The sequence below is a fragment of the Leptosomus discolor genome, chromosome 24 (genome assembly GCF_034619465.1).
Source record: "Leptosomus discolor isolate bLepDis1 chromosome 24, bLepDis1.hap2, whole genome shotgun sequence".
Lineage (NCBI taxonomy): Eukaryota > Metazoa > Chordata > Aves > Leptosomiformes > Leptosomidae > Leptosomus > Leptosomus discolor.
The window spans coordinates 5766850-5781242 of NC_141414.1; the positions used below are offsets into that span (position 1 = coordinate 5766850).

Sequence of the window (14393 nt, forward strand, 5' to 3'; positions counted from 1 at the left end):
CCGCCCGCTCCCGCCCCGCTCTCATTTGCATGATCGCGCGAGACTTCGGCCGCGGAGGGCGGGGGGAGTCCTCCCCTCCCCGCGAGAGCAGAGGGAGCGTTTCAATTGTGGCGCGAGATACAGTTGGCGCGCGCCGCCCGCCCGCGAGGCGGCGGGGAGGGACGGGCTCAGCCAAAGCCGTTAGGCTCCGCGTGGGAAGGGCGGGATTAAACCTCCAGTAACCAATCAGTGCCGGAACCGGCCGGGTTGTCGACCAATAGCGCGGGGGGGTTAGAGGGAGGGCGGGCCGGCCGGCTGGCTGGCGGGCCGGGCGGCGGGGCCGGGACGGCGCGGTAGGTTGAGCGGTCCCATTGAGGCGGTGCCGGGTGGGCCCCGGACTCGGCGGGTACCGTTGTTTTAACCCCGTTCCCCCTCTCCCGGTGTGAGCAGGACCGGCGCCATGTGGATCCAGGTGCGCACCATGGACGGGAAGGAGACCCACCGCGTGGATTCGCTCTCCAAGCTCACCAAGGTGGAGGGGCTGCGGCTACGGATCCACGAGGTTTTCGGTGTCGAGCCCCACCGGCAACGTCTCTTTTACCGCGGCAAGCAGGTACCGACGCGGCGGGGGGACGCTTGACAGCCCCAGCCCCTCAGCGGCGGGGGCGGGCGGAGGGGGGGGGGGGCGCAGCCGCTGAAGCGGCTGCGGCCACCCCCCCCCCCTCCGCCCGCCCCCCCCCCCCCCCCCCCCAGCTGGGGAGGGAGATTTTAATTTATTTTTGTTTTAATTACGTGAAAGTGGGGGCTTTTGCTGCCATCTAGTGACTCCCGGGGCTCCCTTCCGCGCCGCGGGTCTGCAAGGAGAGGAGTCAGCAAGATACCGAGCTTTTAATTGCAAAGGGGTTTATTTTCTCCTTATTATTTTTCGCCTAGCGGCTTGCTTTTCTGTCTTGACAGCGCCTTTGCCAAGTCTCTGAAAATACAGCTATTGCTAGAGGTTTCGTGGTCTTCCAAGTTGTTGAGCCTTGCAAGCTCTGAAAGCTGTAAAGATCTCCTTTCCCAGTTTTCTTTGTAAATTTGGAGAGCAACTCGTCATTTTTAAGTTGGTCTGCTTTTATGTCAAAATTTCATTAGGTACAGAACTCGCTGTAAAATCGCGAGTGGCTCGATACTCTGGACAGTATGTTTTACGACTGTGCAACTATTTTCTTCCACATAAGTTAATAACGGATGTAAATTAGTATTAAAGACAACTGAAACCGTTTTCGAATGCTTTCTCCCTCCCCTGCACTGCTAAGCCTTCATGCAAAAGGAACTTCTGAACCAGTGGTTGGTTGCTCAAAGAAATGAATTTCAGAAATAGCGGGGTGCTTTGCGCTGTGTTGGAACGCTGGGAGATGGGTGGAGTTAGACGTTTCTTCTAGTCGCTTTTTTTCCCCTTTCCCTCCATTTTAGGACGGCTAGAGCTAGCTGTGCATTATAATTAGCAGGTGTGACTGTAGGATATGGAAATACACCTGGACCAGCTTTAACAAGCTCGGGTACCAACGGTAGTAAAAAGAAGAGGCTTGGAGTATGTAGCATCCCTGAAGGGCTTGTGTCACCTCGTTTGTGGGGATTTGGGTGTGGTAATTGCCCATTTGTGGTTGTAGATAAAGTGATAAAGGAGGATTGGTCCAGGGTACCCACCAACTGTCAGCCCTGCGCTGAAGCCTGTGCAGAGAACTGAGGTTGAACAGATTTTCAGAAGTTGTAACTTTTTCAGTAGGAGGCACTTGCCTTACAAAGACGATTCCTCTTTGTGTAGTTCCAGTAGTTCTTAGCTTAGGCGTGGTTTTAGACAGAAATACACTTATCCAGTGTGATCTAACCTCTCTTAGTCATCGTTCCCCTGCTGCGCTCGTCTGTGCTTTGTCTGGCTCTTTGAACGATTAGAAATGTTAAAATTCTTCTTAGTTAAAATTCTAAAATTACGTTAAAATGCTTGTTAATTAGAAAACCCACCTCCTTTGTTAGCGGTACGTCCTCGTGTGCTGGCGCTCCGTTCAGACGGTCCTTTGAACCCCTGCGGTTTCATGTCCTGTCGGTTTTCGCTCTCTCTCCGTTTCTGTTGGCACCTGTTGTCGCTCGTGTTCCCGGGTGGTAACTGCTGCTGAGGTGACACCGTGTCGGTGATACTGGTGCTCTGTTAAGAAGAAACAACCGATTTCTGACTTGTTCTTGTGTACCTCGATGAGTTTTCATCTCCAAACCAGAAAAAGTCCAGATCGCTTCCTGTGCAGTCAGATTTCCAGGGATTGTTCCATCGCCATTTTATGCCATAAATCAGAATGGAATTATCATAGCGATTCCTGTGAAGTGTACATTTTTGTGGTTTTGCTCTGTTTCCCCCGATAGAGAACAAAGCTCTGGGGATTGCTTTTTCTGGTGCTTTGGGCTGGAAGGGGACGATCATTTCCTGTATAATTTCTTAGTCAGACTTTAAATATGTGGCGAAGCCTGTCTAAACTTTGAACTGCGCTGTGGTCTCGGCTCTTACATTTTAACTCTAAAATGGTAGTGCTCCTCAGGGTGCTTGAAGGGTAATTGAGAGACCTATTTGGCTCTCCAACTCTCTTACTTTTGCGGAGGTAGTAGGATCTTGATTTGACTATGCCAGACTTGCAAAAATAAGGTCTTAAAATTAGAGAAGGTGTGAAATTAGGACATGCCTGGCTATGCTGAAAAGTGATTGGGTAGTTTCAAGTTGAATTGAATCTTTTTTGATTTGACTTTCAATGGAAAAATTGTGTGCTGGCCCAGAGAAAAGTAGGTGATTAACTCTTTGGCTTCTACATATCCCACACGTAACGCAGCGATGCTGTGACAACAATCTGGAACTTACACGATTGCAAGATAAAGACCAATTTGTATTAATGTTTGTGTTACGGGATGTGTCTGGGTTAAGGAAAAAAGAACTTTTGAGTTTGCAAGTAATGTGGAATTATCTTTAAATCCTGATAGGACTGTAGGGAATCTGTGGTTCTTTAAGCCCTTCTTCCCAGAATCGATATTTCTAGGGAGTGTATTGCAAACCTCTTCAGATCTCCTAGAATGCTGTGGCTTAATCGGGGTAACGAGCCTACCGCAGCATGGAAGTCTTGTTCTTCTCGCTTGTAGAGTCCGTTGGAAAAAGAACATTTTAAATAGTAAAAATAACAGTCTCTAAGTAACTGCTGCAGAAGAACTGCCAAGTTCCTTGGTGGTTCATGGTTTTCAAGTAACGTGGTCTTTCTTGGCGCATAGAGACAATTACAGCACGATGGGTGGTTTTGAGTTGGCAAACCTCCGTTGGATGAAATAACCCGATTGTTGCGATGCTTTCCCTGTAGATGGAAGATGGTCACTCCCTTTTCGATTACAGCGTCGGACTGAATGATATTGTTCAACTCTTGGTCAGACAAAGCCCAGCAGTGCTTCCTGCTGTTAGCAAGGAGAAGGATTCTGAACTCTCCGACACAGACTCTGGCTGTGGCTCAGGCCAAAGCGAATCCGACAAAAGCTCTCACAATGGAGAAGGTGCGATGGAACTGGAGGGACAGCCGAGCACCGCGGCACAGCCGGACTGGACGGACCCGGGATTTGGGCTCTATAAGGCGAGTCATTAAAAAACCTGAGATTATTTAAAACTGCGCCTCGGGAGGGGAATTGTTTCTCCGTAGTCGAGAATTTCTGAAAAATCTTTCACGCCCCAGTTGTGTGGGTGTCTTTTCTTCCCTCTTAAACCCTCCAACAACAAACAAAAAAGTGCCAACTGACCCAGAAATCGATTAAACGCAACATGTTGTAGGTCAAAATATTTTATTTTTCATTTGTCCTTTTAACTAAGACTACAATGCGTTAATTGATTTTAAAAAAAGGCGTTCAGAGAGCCTGTTTTGATTTAAAAAATTTTCCCACTGTTTTTGCTTGGAGTCACTGCATTTGTCAAAGCCGAAACTTTCTTGAATGAACCACAGAAAATCTCAACCAGCTGTTCAGAGTCATTTTACTTGTCTGTTTCAATGGATTTTATTACAGATCTAGTGATGTCTTTGCCAGACTATGAGCAAGACAGTTCTGAAAGTCTGTTGTCAACTAACTAAGAAGGGTTTGTACTAGATAAGAAAGCTGTTGGCACACATGTAGGTGCAGAATGGATTTTTAGCCTTAGAGGTTCCTCTTGAGAAGACCGTAGGGGTGCACAATGGAATTGGGAAGGCAAAGGAAATCTTAGTTTTTAAGGTGATCTGTTAAATGTCTTGATAATGGTGAAGTTCTTGAGGTGGTTAAATCTTCCAGTAGACTTGGTGATTAATGCTGAATTTGAAAATCCATTTTGGTGAGCTGTATCCTTTGCTTTGTGTAGATCAATGACTTGGTCGACGCTCGAGATATGAATATGGGAGCGTGGTTTGAAGCCCAGGTTGTAAATGTAACCAGAAAAAAACCTACAAGTGAGTCGGCCGACAGTTGCACAGATCCTCATCAGCCGACGACCATTCCTGAGGAAGATGTAATATATCATGTGAAATATGAAGAGTGAGTGGTGTTACCTTCTTGGCTAATAAAGTCATTTGGGTCGTGATGCGGGCGGGAAACTTGATTGTAGAGCTCCGCAAGGTGAACCGGAACTGGGCTGACTCAGTAATTGCGTTATTGAGCCCTGTTAACTGTGAGTTTGTCCCGCTGGAATTCCGGGGGCAGGAATCATGTTTTTGGAAATGTGAAATGCTGTTATCCAAGTTGTAAATGGGATACAATAGCCGCAAAGTTAGACTGCCCCATTCTGGCTGCCTCAGCATGGGAGGAGATTTTATTCTTGATGGTGTTTTTGTATGTTGTGTGGCACCGGTTCCTAAACCGGCCTGTTGGATAAAAATCTATCGCTTATAAAAACTACAGTTTTGAATCTGATTGTTCTTCTCTGTCCCTCTGTGCCTCCCTTCTACTTCAAGTTATCCAGAGAATGGAGTTGTAGAATTGAGTTCGAATGATGTACGGGCTCGTGCACGGACTATTTTGAAGTGGCACCAGCTAGAAGTAGGACAGGTGGTGATGGTCAACTATAACCCCGACGAGCCAAAAGAGAGAGGGTTTTGGTACGATGCGGAGATTCTGCAAAAAAGGGAAACGAAAATGATCAAGGAGATAAATGCGAAGATATTACTGGGGTAAGGAAATTCCTAACGTGGAATAAACTGAATTCCCCAATTCTGTTTAAACTTTCATGGGGTCTGAGTGACTCTGCTGAAAAAAAACCTGATGCGACAGAAGTGCTGGGGGGAGATGAGAAGCTGGATTGTCCTTTTTGGGTGACTGACTGCATCATACTGTGCCTTTGATTACCTTCCCCTGGAGGAACTGGATGTTTTAAGGATGCTGATCTGTGGATTCACGTGATGCTGGGAGGGTGTGAAGCTGGGAGGGTGTGAAGCCCCACGTTTGCTAAGAGGCAAAGAATTGTTTACTAGGTACTGCCCGTCATGTTTTACAAACGCTTCAGGGCAATGTTTTGGGCTAGATATTGTAATGCAGATTGAACCCGCACTTTACAGAGGTGGTGATAAATTACTCCAATTCTCTCCTAAAGGACAAAACGAGGTTATATAAGGGGCTTCAACTTCAGGGGGAAAAAAGTATCTTCTTTTTTTTAGGTTTTAGACAAGTTTCACAGGCCAGACGACTCCTCCCTTTTCTTCTCACCGTAGTGATTGTGACTTTAACTATAAAATATGAGAAGAGTTAGTCTGAAATTTTTGGGGGAGAACGGTCACTAATGATGACTGGAATGCTGCAAGTGCCTGGATTCTCATTGAGATGAGACAGGGTACACTTCAGTCGCAGGAAAATGATTTGATCCGTGGTGATGCTGTCATCCACTGTCCCAGATCTTGTGATGCTATAGCAGGTTTCTTGTGATACTGGACTAATACCAGACCAGTCTGCATTACCACTGTAATGCACAGCTGTGAATTCATGCTGTATGATACTCTCAAACTCTGATCTTTCTGACTTTTATCAACTTTTCTTTACAGGGATGCTGGTGATTCCTTGAACGACTGCAGAATTACGTTAGTGGATGAAATTTATAAAATCGAAGAGCCAGGCAGTGCTTGTCCAATTAGCGCCAGTCCATTAAAACGTGAGTGTTGTGTAGTTCCTGCATGTCTCAGTCTTACCTTGGGATAATCTGATTGTGAGGATCAAGGTCTAAGGGTTCCAAGACACTTGTAGCTGTGACTCCGTTGACCATTTCCAGTGTATCTTGGCACTTTCTGGAGTCAGAAGTAGACTGTGGTTTCTTTTTGCTGTCAGGACAAAATGGACCTGTGTGTAAAGCTTGTAAAGACAACCCGAACAAGACCTGCAGAATTTGTGCTTGCCATATCTGTGGAGGTAAACAAGATCCAGATAAACAGCTAATGTGTGATGAGTGTGATATGGCTTTCCACATCTACTGCCTCAACCCTCCCCTTAGTAGTATACCAGATGATGAGGATTGGTAAGTTCCAAGTATGTGTGTGTGATATCACAACTACCATCTCATTGGGAGCAGAAAGTGAGGTCTAGGGCTTCCAGCTGCCCTTAGGTGGCAATGTTGTGACTGTACAAGGTGAAGAGATGTCTGCGTGGTTTCTGCTTTTTTGGTAGCTTTGGCATGAGCACCGCTTTAGCGAGAGCAGGTTTTGAGCAGCGGCTTTCAAAGTACTTTTCCTAGTTTTGGGATCTATGTGCCTATTCAAAGAGAAGTGGCGCGACCTCTAAACCAAATGCAAACCTGGTGCCAGGAGCCTTGACTTGTGTAATGGTTTTTATGGGTCGCTTACAGGTAGCCCCCAGGCCCCACACCACGTCAGGCTGGTGATACATACTGGTTTGTGTATGAAATGCATACGGTGGTAGATACAGGTGGTGAAGGACACGTATCTATGTACATACAGACAGTGAAATACACTGGCTTATTCCCTCGTGTGCTGTTGCAGCAGTTTGTACGATGATTTCTCTCGTACCCGTGATTCTGTGATCTGCCCAACAGCGGAGGAGGGTGTGCAGGGATGCTGGCTAGTACAGGTCTGATCCTAGTAGGGAGAGTTGTTGTAGCGTTCTGTCTAGTTTCACAGGGGGAGATTGGAACATAACTCAGTATGTTTTGAGGAAATTCCCTTTTGATTTAAGGTTTTGCTACTAGTTAATTTTTATTGACTGCTGACTTTAGGTATTGCCCTGAATGTCGAAATGATGCAAGTGAGGTGGTTTTAGCAGGAGAAAAACTCAAAGAAAGTAAGAAGAAACAAAAGATGGCATCTGCTAATTCATCCTCACGGAGAGACTGGGGCAAGGTCAGTTCCAAAGCTGGTCTGTTTTGAAGAATAGTGTGTGTTAGTTCCTTGTAATTCTTGGCTGATTGGTCTTGCTCTTTGAAACAGGGCATGGCGTGTGTTGGTCGCACAAAAGAATGTACCATTGTCCCCTCAAACCACTATGGACCAATTCCTGGGATTCCGGTTGGCACCATGTGGAAGTTCAGAGTTCAGGTATGCAGCCGAATCTTGGCCTGAGCCACTGTAGGGAAAAATGGGAACGATCCAGCTCTTCGGAGAAACCTGAAACAGTTAATCTTGGGATGTATGTCACTGGATATGTAAGTGCAGAAAGGAAAGAATTCTGGCTTTGTCTAGACCAAGTGTTCCATAACTAATGCTGCATTGTCCAGGCAGTTCAAGTGGTTTTTTTTCTTTAGTGTGGGGTTGGTGTTGTGTGGGGGGTTTTTTTGGGTTGTTTTTTTTTTTTTTTTGGTAACTCAAAAACCCGAAACGAAACGTATTTGTTTCCAGTAGTTTGTCCTGGAGATGTATAGTATCTCCCACTTGTTCTCCTGGTAAGGGTGTCTCTCAGGTATTGAGATAGATTAAACAGAAGATTTTCTCATCCTGTTAGAAAGTTGGGGAAGAAAAAGCACTGCCCTGTCCAGATCCTGGTTCCAAGCGTTAGGTGAAGGTGGCTATTGTGAGCCTTTCAAAGCCAATCCCCTTACGCAAACATTGAATTTTAACACCTGCATTATTCTAAAATTCCTGGAGCTTTTTAATAAGCAATCTCAGGGAGAAAGATCCAAATTTCTAAACTTACATCACAAAAAATATGCGTGTGTTCAATTTACTGAAATATTCAACGGCTTATTTTTTTAAATAATTTTTCTTTCCTCTGCCTGGAGCTTTTTGGAGGGTAGTGGTGAGAACACAGTTTCACCCTGTAATATATGCAAAACCAATCTGAAATAGTCCGATGAGTTAATTTAGCTCCAAGACCAACGGGCAGCCATATTGTTTGTAGCCTGGTGATGGCAGCTGCCTAACAGAGTTGGTGGTTGGTTTTTTTAGGTGAGCGAATCGGGCGTTCACAGGCCCCACGTAGCGGGTATCCATGGCAGGAGTAACGACGGCGCCTACTCCTTGGTTCTGGCAGGAGGCTACGAAGATGACATAGTAAGTGAATCTTGATTATTTATGTCTGAGAACCAAACTAACATTGGCGTTAAAACAAAGACTTGGCCTTGATTGTCTTTTACACCCTATAGCCACTTTCCCCATCTGGACAATACTTAGGTTCTTCAGGAGAAAACTAGGCAAAGGAAAACTACAGCTGAGTAGTGTGTGCCAGCCTGAGAAACAGGATCATCTCCAGTTTAATGTCCACGTCAGCTTTTAATCCAAGAATCCTTAGCTGCGTTTTCAGGGTCTCCATCGCATCCACAGTCTGAACGCTCTCGCTGTGTGAGCTGCCAGATCTTCCTGTGTTCAGAACAAAACCAGGGACGCAAGTCCTGCTTCTGAATATACCGTTTGGTCCTGCCAGCCACACCTGACCCTTAGGAGGCTGCACCAGGCTCTACCGCTCATCCTGCGTGCAGGTGACCGGTGCGTTACTGGCCTGCACCTCTTCAGGCCGAGTTGCCTCTTGTGGCTACCTGGTTTACAGGAGTTCTGAGCCTCGGTAGCCGTTAGGAGCACTGATGCTGACGGTGAGGTCGTGTAGCAGTGTAAGCACTAGGGACAAGTTACACCGTCCTTACCTGGAACGTAGCCCTGCGCTTCCAAGCTGACCCTGTGCGGGCGCTGGGCAGGGGGCTCAGCGCCGTCAAGGTGTCTTGTCACACGACGGTTGTCACCCTGACTCTTGTGGCAGCATAAGGGACGGGCCATAGACTGAGTCTGGGAGCTTAAACGGAGGGAGCGTCTTTCCTTTTTTGGAGGATGCTGTAGTAAAGCTACTTGATGAGAAGAGCCTTCTGCTTTTATGGAATTACTCTTGTGAATGTGTCGAAACCATCCATGTACGTTTCAGGATCATGGAAATTCCTTCACATATACAGGGAGCGGAGGGCGGGATCTTTCTGGAAACAAACGCACAGCGGAACAGTCTTGTGATCAAAAACTCACCAACATGAACAGGTCAGCACCGTGCGCGCTCGGGTCCTGACCGTAGCGGCTGGCGATGTGGAAAGTTGTCCTGTTTGTGTCAAAAGAGGCTGGCGAAGGGGATAAACTGTCAAAAGTCGTTTCTGACGGTGCGACAGGCTGCAGATCAGCTGCACAATGGACGTGCTGCTTCAGTGCACTAGGAATGAAACGGTATTAGTGTCATGTTTAATATTGATTGAAACTTCAGGATCAGAGTAGTGAGTTAGTGCAGAAGTTTTCATGCTCTCTCCTGAAGACCTTTGCAGCTGCTGGTCACCTTGGGAGACCAGATCATTTGTAATTCTGAACTGCTGCACTTACAAATAAGGACTGAAGTGGAGGAGGTGGTCCCTGCAATTACCTTAGGGTAATGTGATGAATAATCAGCGTATTTAAAATGTGGGCCCCAGTCAGGAGGCTCAGTTGCTGTCTCCCAGAGTTCTCAGCGTTACACCAGATACTTGGAAGTGTTATTGTTTAAAACAAGGAAACAGCAAAGCCTGGCTACATGCTCTGTCCTCCAGGGGCTCCTTCTGGATCTGCAAAGAGACAGGAGCTTCCAGGTTTCTGTAGCCATTGCTGTGGTTCAGCACAACGCCAGCACGCTGCTGCTCCTGGTATTGTACTCCCTGTATCAATGTGTTGCTCTGAGTAAAGCAGTGTAGTTAAATTTATTACTTCTTAGTAGCTGGTGGTACCGTGCAAGCTTTGCTTTGCTCTATCCTTCCTCTGATTCTGACGAGTTCTGCCTGGTCAATACACCAAGTTGACTGGACTTTCTCTTACAGAGCTCTGGCTCTGAACTGCAGTGCCCCCATCAACGACAAAAACGGAGCTGAAGCCAAGGACTGGCGAGCTGGGAAGCCAGTGCGAGTGGTGAGGAATGTAAAAGGAGGCAAACATAGTAAATACGCTCCTGTAGAAGGGAACAGATACGATGGAATATATAAGGTAAGAAGGATTTGATTTGCCTGTTGAATGAGGGAAAGCTAATTTGGTTTTTATAGCATGTGATGGACTTGCTACCTGGCTCTTCTAGGTTGTGAAATACTGGCCCGAGACAGGGAAGTCTGGATTTTTAGTGTGGCGTTACTTACTTAGGAGGGATGATGAAGAACCTGCTCCTTGGACCAAAGAAGGAAAAGACAGGATGAAAAAGCTTGGCCTCACGATGCAGGTATGCTTTTGGAGCACCATTGTGGTTCCCCTGGGCAAAGCAGGATGATCTGCTTCGCCTTGCGTGAGAATCAAGACAGCCCCCTTAGAGAGGGGGACACGGGTGCTTTCAGTCTTGTAGGTGGTTGTTCGTTGTCCTCTTGCATCAAGAGGCTGAAGGGACGAAACTCACTTTCTTGCACGGGATCCTATAGTCTGAACAAGCCCTTTGCAAGAGCAGGGATCTGCTGGGTAGAGCAGAGAACCCCTGGAGAGGTCTTCCAGAGGTCTTTCTTCCGACCTGCAGTAGCTGTGACTGAGCCGGTGGGTTTACACTGGATGCTTTTTGTTTTGTGTTTTCCTGTAGTATCCTGAAGGGTATTTGGAAGCTGTTGCAAACAAAGATAAGGAAAAAGAAAATAATGGAGATGATGAGTTTGACACCCCAGGGAAAGGGAAGAGGAAAAGGAAATCATCAGGTTTGTGGAGTAGGCAAGTGGATATAGAAAACCTTGTGGGTTTGTGTGCATTTTACCTAGTTACTCTGTTCTGGTTGCTTTTTGTTTGTTTAAAAAGTTGTTGTGTTTGCTTTCAGGTGGAGAGGAAAAACTCGTTACCTCTCCTGCAGGGACTCCGAAGAAAACTAAAGTTGAGCCATACAAGCTGACATCTCAGCAAAAATCTCTTATAAAAAGTGATGAAGCCAATGAAAAACTGTGGAATGAAGTACTAGAAGCTCTCAAAGATGGACCGGTATGTCATGCTCCCCCCTCCCAGTACTAAAGCGACAACTGACCGTGGTACTACCCCTGGACACAAACCTCTTGGCTGCATTAAAGAAACAGCCTCAGAGCTGTAGTGGTTTTCTAGTGTAGACATCCACAGCCTAACTTTAAAGCACTGGATTTGAGGTCAGTAAGAAGGACAAGAACTTGTTTAATGTAACTATTTTTTTTCCCCTGTTGAGCTTTATAGGAAAACTTTCTGTGACTAAAGTGATCCCTTGCATTTTACTGGGGGTTTTTGGGGGTGTATCTTTCAGAGGGCAGCAGCAATGATTTCATTCAAATGTTCTCTTTACAGAAATTTCTAAATAAAGTTGAAGAGGCCTTCCTGTGTATTTGCTGTCAGGAGGTGGTGTTTCGGCCCGTCACAACTGTGTGCCAACACAACGTGTGCAAGGTGAGCGATGGACGCGACTCCTCTGCCGAGCTCTGTTCAGCCAAGCCTCCAGCTGACGGGGTTTGTGGTCAGAGGTGGGGTTTGTAGGTTTGGGATTAATTTTTTTTCTTTTTGCCAGTAATTGGTGTTCTAGCAGGAGGCAGGATTCTGTTGTTTTAAAACTTCAAGATTTGATGGAAGTTCTTTGGCGTAGAAAAGGCTGCGCTTTAAGAAAGTTCCGCTACTGTGGAATCTCCAATGCTGTTAAAAGGCGACGAGAGCCGCTCTGCGGGCCCAGTAACGCTGCCAGGTGACACTGGTGGATTCGACAGCGTTCCCGAGCTGTATGGGGGTTGGTTTTGAAGAACGATGGGAGGTGGTTTGGCAGAAGCTCCAACAGTTTTTAAGAGCTGCAAGGGAATTCCTCATCTTTAGAAACTCAATGGAATGAAGTCTCGCTACCGTATACCTAAATACCGTGTCCGTGACGGGTGCGCTCCGGTGAAGTGCCCGTGCCACGGCACGTCCCGAAGGAAGTTTTCTCTCCAGCTGCCGCCAGCCTTGTGTCGCTCTCGGCCTTTCTCAGCTCTTGCCAATACCTGGGTGATCGAGGATATAAAAGGAATCTCATTCTCTCCAGTGGGAGCTTTGTAGAATAAACTAAACCGCACATTTCTCTTTCTTAACCAATTTCTTTTTGTCCTTCACCAGGATTGTTTGGATAGATCCTTCAAAGCTGACGTGTACAGCTGTCCGGCCTGCCGCTACGATCTTGGCAAAAACTACACCATGCAAGTGAACGAAACGCTGCAGACGATTCTAACTCAGCTCTTTCCTGGATATGGCAATGGACGGTGATTCTGTAAAGCACTTCTAATTTTCTTTTGTTCAAACTTATTAATGGGTTTTCAATGGGCTTAATTTAAAAGAAAAAAAGTAGTCTGTGTTCTCCCAGACCCCTAAAAAGTTTAAAGTCTTCCTTGTTTTTAAAAAAACTATAAACTTCAAGGAATATCCTTTTGTATGTTTGTGGGTTTTGTTTTCGTTTTAAATGTTGAACTTTGCATCCCCCCCCCCCAAACTGCCACTCATCAGCACAGAATGATTTTTTTTTTTTGACAGACTTACAAAGTGCTTCCGGTAAGGCTGCTAATGATTGTGAAAGTTCTCGGACTGCCCCCTGTGCCCCCTCTTTTTCTTTATATATATAATTTTTTGTAATTCCAAAAAATGGCTTGGTTGCTAGAACAATCTTCGATGTTTGGGGATTTGGCCATAAAGGTAGACTTAGGCATCACCTTGGCAGCATTTCGATGCTGGATTTGTACAAGATGGTTCCTGGCTTATGATCTTTTTTTTACCACAAGTGGGTCTTTTGCTATTTTTTGTAAGAACTGTTTTTTTTTTTTATACATTTGACAAACTATCAAAAGCCATTTCCTGCTAATTTTCTATATCAAGAAGAAAAAAAAAAAAGCCAAACTGCTTGCATATAGCCAAGTAGTTGGAGCAATATGAAGTACTACCTCAGTTGGACTTCTTTCGTATGAGGGAACGATTTGTTCAGCCAGGTGCTGTCTTCTATCCAGAAATGCCATTGTGGAATATACTAAAGCCATTCTTAAGTGCCTTTTGTCCTTTTCTGAAAGACTGGGCTCTGAATCACCGTGTATCTCTTTTTCATAAGCACTGAATTGTTTAAACTTGCCAACCGGATTCTGTTCTTGGGGTTCAATATAACACTGTAGCTGTATGTGACTAGTGGGGATTTGCAAACTTTCAGGTTCCTCCTAATGGTAGGTGTATTATGGTAACATGACCTTTTTTTCCCCCCCTTTGTTTTGCTGCATTTCTACCGGGAAATGGAGAATAACCGATTCTGACTTTTTAAATTCAATTGTACAATTTAATTAATTGTGCATGACGCCGAGAAGGCTTACTTTTGTGACTGGGTTGTCTTTTTCTAACATTACCAAAGTTTGCAGTTTAATACCTCAACAAGACAGGGATGTTTTTAATCACACTTTACTGCAGACAGACTGGAACAAATGTGCCTATTTTTTTTTTTGGTTTTCTTAACTCTTACCCTTTGAAAAATTATAATGTTAATATGTTAGGGGGAAAAAAAAGAATCGTTTTATAGGGTTTTTTTGCTGAATTTGTCAATTTTTTGTACAATGTGCAAGTTGAAGTTCTCAAAATAAATATCTTTTCAGATGAAAGCGCTGACTCTTGTCCTTTAATTCTTTTTATCTGAAGCAGGTTTCCAGACCTAACTGCTTGTGCAGGAATTTGTGTGTATGTTCCATCATGCTATGCCTTTTATTTTCCAAGGCCTGTTATTTTCATTGTGATTTTTCACTACAAAGAGATTGGGAAAATACTGATTTGATATTCTTGTCTTCAAAAACTTTGCTTTTAGGCACTAGTGGAAGACATCCATTAACCAGAATCCAAAAATCTCTGTTTGGGGCATGACCTACATTTGATTTGCACAGTACTAAAATCCAACAATCGACTGGCAATTGGAATTGTCTGCATATTTAGTGAGTAAACCCAAAGTTTCAGAGTGCCACGCTGGGCATCATGTTGGAGGTGTTTATAGCGAGTAGTGTG

At 45.3% G+C, this 14393-nt stretch overlaps 1 protein-coding gene across 4 annotated transcripts; it reads left to right on the forward strand.

Moving 5' to 3' along the window:
* Positions 1–439: 439 nt before the first annotated feature.
* Positions 440–12648, forward strand: UHRF1 (ubiquitin like with PHD and ring finger domains 1). Of its 4 annotated transcripts, none has more exons than XM_086477381.1 (16): positions 440–592; positions 3351–3614; positions 4367–4539; positions 4956–5171; positions 6036–6142; positions 6316–6502; positions 7217–7340; positions 7428–7535; positions 8382–8486; positions 9346–9452; positions 10250–10412; positions 10501–10638; positions 10984–11095; positions 11212–11369; positions 11661–11798; positions 12489–12648. In XM_086477381.1, exons 1-16 carry the CDS (start codon positions 440–442, stop codon positions 12633–12635), a joined length of 2400 nt encoding a protein of 799 aa, XP_086333507.1. In that variant the 3' UTR covers positions 12636–12648. The 4 variants fall into 4 exon arrangements, with proteins under 4 accessions (XP_086333507.1, XP_086333510.1, XP_086333511.1 ...); XM_086477384.1 differs by having other exon boundaries at positions 11700–11798; XM_086477385.1 differs by having other exon boundaries at positions 11218–11369; positions 11700–11798.
* The last annotated feature ends 1745 nt before the right edge of the window (positions 12649–14393 follow it).

Excerpts from the sequence above, each read along its gene's own strand:
- UHRF1 (XM_086477381.1), top strand. The coding sequence starts at position 440 with ATGTGGATCCAGGTGCGCACCATGGACGGGAAGGAGACCCACCGCGTG. Across the intron at positions 7,341-7,427 it reads CACGGAGAGACTGGGGCAAG|GGCATGGCGTGTGTTGGTCG; the intron begins GTCAGTTCCAAA and ends TCTTTGAAACAG. Across the intron at positions 10,639-10,983 it reads AGCTTGGCCTCACGATGCAG|TATCCTGAAGGGTATTTGGA; the intron begins GTATGCTTTTGG and ends GTTTTCCTGTAG.